Genomic DNA, 8,606 nt, shown 5'->3' with positions numbered 1-8,606 from the left:
GATGACAACTTGATAGCTGTCACGTTGACTTTATGCACACAAATAGAACCGCAATCAAAACACAAAAGAGTTTTTCTTTGTTTTATAATTCGATCCCCCGAGTATATTCCCCGTAATTCAATTTTAAAAACAAGTGGGTATGAGGGATTGTTGTAGAGGACTGCAACTCAACGGAGGTGGTGGGGACGGCCGATAGTCACCCACTCATTTGCTCCTCCTGATATCACTGATAACGCTTAATATATTCGTTTGAATGTATAATAAATGAGCTAAAACAGAAACGTACAATAAGAAGAGGTTTAAAGAAGGGCGGCAATAAAAAAATATGGAACCTGGAACCAAAGAGGACATAAACACGAAGCCAGTAAATTTGTCTGCGGGGAATTTTAAAATCCCGTGGTATGGCCCAAAGAACAGGTTTTCTGGTTTGGTCTTCCCTTGTCTTGGTCTTCTTGATATTCTATTTGAATCCCTTGAGAACCTCCTGTTTTCTGTTTGTTTTGTAAAAGTAACCTGTCTGTTTCATCTAGAAGAATGCAGTCTATTCTTACCAAAAATAATTAAAATCTTTTCTGTTGCTGTGAAAAGGTACCCAACGGACAAACAGTTAAGTACTTTCGATTTTTTAATATTACTAAGAGCTAAGCGATTCATACATAATTATTAACCAAAAGATATTTTTTTATCTGTCAACCTAAATAGCAAATTTTGTGTGTTTGAATAATTTAATTATCCTTCGCGACTTAAGCAAACCTAATCTCACCCTCACGGAATTTTAAGATTTTTTTTATTTTTATTGTGCAACCAGTCTTGCGCCATTTCAGCAGGTATAAAATATAAGATATGTTTTGTAATACATATCACATATGTATCACTTTCAATCTCTATATTTATACTTAGATTATCTAAGTATAACTATAGAGATTGCAAGTTGTATCCAAAGTTGTTGATGTGTCTTAACATTTGTAAAAGGAGTGTTGCAATAAAACATAATACATAAGTAATTAGAAAAAAATAATAATAAACCAGTCCTAGTTATTTTTTGTGTTTATGTACCTTAGTAAAATATGATACATTAGTTTTATAGATACCTATATAATATTACAAGCATTCTTAAAACACACTATTTTAGGTATATATAACAAAGATGTATATAACATAGATAACTCAGTGTAAGTTGCTCTTAAGATAATTAGTAATTTTCAGTTGCTCTAGAACGCCGTTTATTTATTTTAATTTACCTAACCATGCAGTAGTAGAAAACGAAATGGGAACAGCAAAGTGTACCTACCTACTTAGGAAGTTACTATTAAATAATGGTTGCAACTCCCCAATCCCAACGATACCCTTTGATTAAATACACTCGATACCCTTGTTTAAAAATAAATGGATAATTATTTTAACAGGTAAATTTTTTCGCTTGCTGATACTATATTTTTGATGCGGACCCAAAGTAAGTATTATATTGAAGTTGGTTTTATTTATTAATGCAGACAATTAATATTTATGAGAATAATAATTGACTTTGAACTTTGGTATTTCAATAAAAATTGAAAATGTTATGCATGTTATATCAAAATAACTGATCTATATTACTAAAGAGGTCAAAGAAAATATAAGGTTTTACTCGTTGCTGTGATTATACCTGTATTTTTATTATTAAACGGCTTCGAAATTAACCTCTGTGAATCCTTACTATGGAAGAATTATATTTAATTCATAATCATAGTAAGGTTATTGATTGGTCACCATGGAAACAGTTTGTCACCGATTTGTTACATTTAGTGTCCAAATCCAATACATTTTTGAGCTTGTATTTTTTGCTTCTTATAATTTTGGTGGATAAAAACGATGAGTGGGGGTGAAAAGCCTATTCAAGAACCTCAGCCTGGTTTCTGTTCAGCAACATGCGTCGACAGAGCAAGTCTTCAACATGAAATCCAGAAAGCCGAACCAAAGACTTCTGATTTTCTTATTACTTGTAATCTGCCGAAAAGATTTGAGCATCCGCGTGAGTGCACTCATTTAGAATACCTTTACATCAATTAGTATTTACAAATAAAAAATACTTCAAGCGTTTTGGCTTTAGGAAATGCTGCTGTTCATCAGTCTTTCGCATTTCTTTCACCAATTTTCAGGTAGTTACTGAAAGATTCCTTTAGAATATGCGACGAGCTTATAAGTTTATTCTATGGCGATGGGCATTTATTCCACGGCTTGGGTTTACTTTTCGCAAACGTTCTATAGTCGTGATCGAAGTTTAGGTTAAGGATTCAACAACGTTATTTACGATGTAGATGGTGTCGTTGATCCTGCTTTACTGCCCACTTATCCGTACTATGTAGATAGGTTACACAGTCGATGCGGGCGGCACGTATTGACTTGAAAATAGGGGCCAATGATCGTTTTAATTGAAATATGAATGTGAGTAGTGGAGTTAGTACTAGAAAACGATTTCTGTTCGGTCTTAAAGATTATTTTCCATCATGGTGCAAGGAAAATAAAGCGTTAAGCGTAGTTGTGAAAATGTAGCAATTATCTTTGGAACTTAAAATATAAGCATGAAATAAAGCTCTTTCCTATATATTAAATATTATTGTTTTTCTACTTTTAAGTAGATATATATTCACAAATTGCATATTTTCTTGGTCATCATAAATCAGGATACGATACTATGGATATTATACTAATGATCTTGTCCAAAAAGATACTTATCTCGGTATTCCAAGCAGGTAATCGGCCTTATAAGATATTCTCCATATGTTGTCGTAACCATAGGAACAGAGATTATGCTTTGCTTCGCTAGAATAATATACCAATCTTTTCTTCTTTGTTAGGATATTATGAAAATATATGACAACTTTTTACAGATTGGTTTAACGGGTATGGATGTCAGACTAACAAGGAACATCCGCTTTATAGAACCTCGGCAAGCGAATATGGATGGTATCCACCAGGTAACTAAAATTTTATAATTGCACTCTTTTGTGCCCTTATACAAATAAGATCCGCAGTAATGTTTCTTGAATATTTAAAAGAAAAATCGCAATGCCAACCAATCTAATTCGGTGGCTAGGTAAATAATTGAAATTTTGGGTTTTAATTCTGCGACAAAATTGGATATTCCTACCTATTTTATAAAAGAGTGTTAGGCCTAAAGCCTTCACTCAAGCATCAATAAAAAAAGGTATGGATGACGTGGATGTCGTATTCTGTACTAGGCATTCCACAAATGCATCGGCGTTCAACTTTCGTTATTTTACACTAAGTATAAAACGTGTAAATAAAAAACCTAAATAATACTTCAGAGGCTTTAGAGGTATTAATTATTTATTATTTACCGTCTTTGAAACTTATTTGTGAAACCGAAACGCTAATAGTTTTTGAAAGAAATCAGTTACAGCTCTAACATCAAATGCAAAAGTAAAATAAAGGGACTTCTGTCACTTTATTAGGTAAGCGTCGTGTAACGTTAGACTATGCACGTGTCGGTGTTTTATCTTCATAGGGGTGTCATAAGTAAAGACTTCGAATGTTTTGAATGATTTGTATGGAAAAATAACTATGCTTCTTTTGATTTAGTATCTTTACAGGGTGATTCCTTATGAAATATGCTTATGCACCCTTCAACAGTATTTCGTAATTCTGTTACACTTTGTATATAGAGCAACGCATAGTCCGTCCGTTATTTCTTTACTATTTCGTTTACTCACAGCGTTCTTACAGACTTTTTGTCTATTTTCTCCGGTTCATAGCGTATTTGAGTTTGGATTTTTTGGATTTAGCTATTTAAGCCGTAGATAACTGCTTATATTATTCATCTCTGAAAATTTACGGTTCCTGAGAAGGTTCAAGAAAACTGAAATTTTATATAGATCAAGTTCGGGTAACAGCTGTTGTTTACCAAGTATAGTATAATAACTAAAACGTGTGTACGTTCAAACTCAACAGTATTTTTATTGATATTTTATAGGCTATCACACGATCCCCACCGTGTTTTTCCCCAAGAATCAACATTTCTCGAATAACATGGCCAGCGCTGGCATGTATCGCAACTACTCGCTAAACACCGCCATGGATCAGTTCCAGCAAAAATAAGTCATTATTAAACAATTTTTTTTTTAATAAGTACACTTACGGCGTCGTATCCTCGGCCGAGTCGCCTTTTTAGATTGCACTTTAGAAAGCGTTTAATAGTGGTCCTTACACTTTTATGCATACTATAATATTATATATTTTAATATTAGTTAATTGTATTTGATTAGTGAGTGCGTGAGTTAGTTTCCGCGTTTGTTTTCTTTTACACAGTAATTGAGCAACAGATTGACGTCATGTTTAGCATAGACATAGACAAAGATCAGCAGAGTAACTTAAACCACTTTAAATCCCGGGAATACAAATCCACGCAGGAAAAAACTCGAGCAAGTGCTAATTAAAAAAGGCGTATTATGTCGGCGTCATGGAGCGAGCTGTCTGTATTTAAGAAATAGTAGAGCTTTATTTATTTATTTATTTATTAAGAATACTTTATTGCACAAACTTAGAAACAATACAAGAAACACATAAGAAAAAAAAATAGGTAAAAATAAAAACAAATTAAAAAAAAAAGTTAAATACAGTTGTGTGCAAAAGCAATCTCTTACAGACAACCCTTGGTGAAAGCGATAATAGAAAACATGAAAAAGGGACAGTGCAACGATGTAAACACACAGACGAGAAAATAATATATATATATATATATATATATACACTATATACTATACACACATAAAAATTAATACAATAAATAAATATACATAATAAAATAAACATATATATATATATATTTATATAATAAACAAATGTATGTACCTCTATAGTAATACAATCTTAACAATAAGTAGTAAGTAGTGTAACAAATATATTGTTCTATCTATCTACACATAAACACTATCTGCTAGGTAATAATCAAACAATCTGCTTTTGAAGAGTTGAGTTTTTTCTGCTTAGAACTTGTAGTGGTGGTAGTGCTTGTTGTGACAGAGCTATTCCGAGGAAGTACCTACTTCAACCATGTTTATTTCTGGCGCCAAACAGCATTGTTGCAATGCTGTGTTTGGGTCTGAAGGGCGTGGGTTGCCAGTGTAATTACAGACACATGAGGCTTAACACCTACGTCTCGGGTTGATGGTTACAACGCGGCACGTTAAAAGACGTTTTCCTGGCATTCACTGCGAAGCTTTGCTCTGTTCATTGGCGATGGTTGAACCTGCTTGGTCCGTCAGTAATAACTAAAAAAAAGAAAGGAACTTCATAGTGTGCTACCAGTTTCATTTGGAACCTGATCATCTATGACAATCAAAACCTAACTCACAGCCATAATACTTTTACATCAGCATCACCCTGAGCCTTTTTAATCGGCCTTCGGCAACGCAAGTCAAGAAAGAGCGAGCTAAAGAGACTGATCGTTATGATTATAGGGATGAAAACAAACTATGGTCTTAAAAAAAAAAATTTACTTTGTAAAGTCAGTTCTTACAATTATTGTCTTACTACTTACTCACTCACTAGCGTTTTATGTGACTAAATAGATTTAGGTACGCTATATTGATATGCTAGGTACTCGTATGTTTAAATGTATTCTGTTTTAAGCGAATGTCTGTTTATTTTAAGTGATAAAAGATTGTTATTTTTTTCTGTAATGAGACGATGATTTGAGACGAATAAAATGGTTTTCTCAATGTTTTTTTTTAATTTCTTAATCCACATTTCCCTTTGGTCTATTTTTCAATCGCCAAATAATCTTTATCTAAAAATTAATTTGACGCTTGGAGTGGACGTAAGAAATCTGTAGAATGTATTTACTGTAATAACAACAACAAGTATATTCATCTCAATTGGCCAAATATACTACGACTATACACACATCACCATCTAGACTGATGAATATTTGAATCAATTATATCCATATAGAAGTATTTAACTTCTAATACACAGATCGTGTTACTGTAAAACATTCATACGTACTTAAATTTTGCGAGTATATTTGATATTGCTTACTCAGCTTTCTTATGTAGCAATAAAGTGTACCCTATTTTTAAGAAGATCCTGACGTCAAGGAATCTGAAGATTCGTGCCTTTTGTGCATAATAGGTCAATGCGGCTTATTGAGTCCACTGGGGATCAGAGCTGGCATTTGGCCAGCGCAGCATTAAGGTTACCTACCTACAAAGAGGTAACGTAACCAACGTTTAGGCCAATACTTCACTGCAGCGGAAACGATAGGATTTCATGTATACCTGTTACGTATTTGAAGTTTTAAAATTTTTACCGTCGTCCTTGTCGCAGCGGTGAGTACCTATAAAGTTTGTGGTCCCGGGTAGGGACCCCGATTCCCCGTAAGGGCAATTCACGATTTTATAATTTCTGAACTTTCTTGATCTGGTCTAGTGGGAGGTTTCGGCCGTGGCTACCACCCTACCGACAAAGACGTGCCGCTAAGTGATTTATCCGGTACGATGTCGTGTAAGATTTGCGTTATGGGCTTAATTTAACTTTCAAAGTCGTTAGCCCGCTACTTTTTTAGGCTGCCTCATCACTTTATACCAGGTGAGATTGCAGTCAAGTTTAACTTGTAGTGGAATAACAAAAATGCTTTTTGGTCTTAATTGACGGATTAAGCAGATGGATGGATGGATGTTCGTAGTTGTAAAGCTTATTTGTGACAGAGCTCGTCCGTAGAAGTACTACCACCAAGCTAATTTCGGCTTAGACGGCCGACTGGCGCAGTGGGCAGCGACCCTGCTTTCTGAGTCCAAGGCCGTGGGTTCGATTCCCACAACTGGAAAATGTTTGTGTGATGAGCATTAAGTGTTTTTCAGTGTCTGGGTGTTTATATGTATTTTCTAAGTATTTATGTATATATAATTCATAAAAATATTCATCAGTCATCTTAGTACCCATAACACAAGCTACGCTTACTTTGGGGCTAGGTGGCGATGTGTGTATTGTCGTAGTATATTTATTTATTTATTTATTTATTTATAATTTCTGCCGCTAAGCAGCATTTTTGCAATGCGGTGTTCTGGTTTAAATGACGAGGGTGCCGGTGTATTTGAAGGCACATAAGGCTTAACAACACAATAATTTACTAAAATTAGACTGATAATCAGTTTTCAGCAGCGACTTTCTTAGTCAATGACTGTGTGTTCGATTCCCACAACTGGAAAATGACTGATTTTCAGTGTCTAGGTGTTTATCTGTAAATTATAAGAATGTATGTTATGTATTTATATATATATATATATATATATATATATATTTTATTTATATATTTGTATAATTTTAAATCTTATTTATTGCACCACCTACCTCTTTTCTATGTTTTTTCCTTTTACGCCATTGGTTGCCTGGAAGAAATTGCTATGTAGCGATAAGGCCACAAAATTGTACTATCTTGATATGTATTTATATCTTTGTAACTACTTTTTTTTTCTTTGGTGTACAATAAAAGTGTATTCATTCATTCATTCATTCATTCAATGTATGTACCTATATTATTCATAAAAATATTCATCAGTCATCTTAGTACCTATAACACAAGCTACGCTTGTCGTAGGTACTAAGATGACTTTGAATATTTTTATGAATACATAAATACTTATAATAAACAGATAAACACCTAGACACTGAAAACATTCATGTGCATCACACAAACATTTTCCAGTTGTGAGAATCGAACACACAGTCTTTGACTCAGAAAGTCGCTGCTTAAAACTGATAATAATCATTCTAATTTTAGTAAATTACAAAGATTGTCATAAGACATTGTTAATACAAACGACCATTACAGTGATAACAATTGCCTCACATCAACATTGCAGAGGAAGCCTCAGGTGGTAGAGTCACAGAGATGCCAAATAGCTCTAACCTCTATATTGGTGGTTGCGGCACCAGCGAATGATTCCGGCTGGCGCCACCAAATTAGTTGCGTAACCAACCAGGGAAGGTAACCAAACCAAACATTTAGTTTGTAGAGCTACTGGTGTACGCTTCCAATTGTAGAGTCGTTTGCGAGTATCGAAACGTGACGTCACAGTATTAGGCAGTTACACTTCTACATCTTTATATTTTAGAGTTATTTAGGTTGCGGTGCGGCTGTTTTGAAAATATGTTGAAGAGATAATCTAGCACCTGCTAGATAACTTGAACATGAAATGAATGCTTTAACACCTTCTAAAAATGTTCTCTGTGCTATACTAACATACAAAAATTGTTCAGGTTACTACTCGGTACCATCCGTGTTCTTCCCCGCGGGGCAAAAGTTCACAAACCACCTCAGCGCTGCTGGCATGTACCGCAACTACAGCCTCAACACTGGCATGGACCCTGTTGGTTACCACTGAATTCAAATCGCCGTCATCGTCTTTTTACCTTGGTTTTTCTGATGTAGTAATGTAACTTTTTGAAGATTTTAATAATTAAATATTTTAATTTTGATTTATGTTTTATTTTATTTGCTACATTTATTTATAGCAGTTGCTCGTGACTGCATTGATAAGTAAATTTTTCTTATACGAAGTGTTACACCCTTTTCTTCGTCTAAAGTCGTCGATATAAGAATTTAT

General features: G+C 34.1%; 1 protein-coding gene across 2 annotated transcripts; it reads left to right on the top strand.

Moving 5' to 3' along the window:
* Positions 1-1,774: 1,774 nt before the first annotated feature.
* On the top strand, positions 1,775-8,478 carry LOC120625857 (UPF0691 protein C9orf116). Of its 2 annotated transcripts, none has more exons than XM_039893102.1 (3): positions 1,775-2,011; positions 2,871-2,957; positions 8,260-8,478. In XM_039893102.1, the coding sequence occupies exons 1-3, from the start codon at positions 1,852-1,854 to the stop codon at positions 8,382-8,384; spliced, it is 372 nt and encodes a 123-aa protein (XP_039749036.1). In that variant the 5' UTR covers positions 1,775-1,851; the 3' UTR covers positions 8,385-8,478. The 2 variants fall into 2 exon arrangements, with proteins under 2 accessions (XP_039749036.1, XP_039749037.1); XM_039893103.1 differs by lacking the exon at positions 8,260-8,478 and adding an exon at positions 3,974-4,144.
* Positions 8,479-8,606: the final 128 nt, after the last annotated feature.

This window comes from Pararge aegeria, chromosome 8 (assembly GCF_905163445.1).
Source record: "Pararge aegeria chromosome 8, ilParAegt1.1, whole genome shotgun sequence".
Classification (NCBI taxonomy): domain Eukaryota; kingdom Metazoa; phylum Arthropoda; class Insecta; order Lepidoptera; family Nymphalidae; genus Pararge; species Pararge aegeria.
This window is presented reverse-complemented; position numbering and strand designations above follow the sequence as displayed.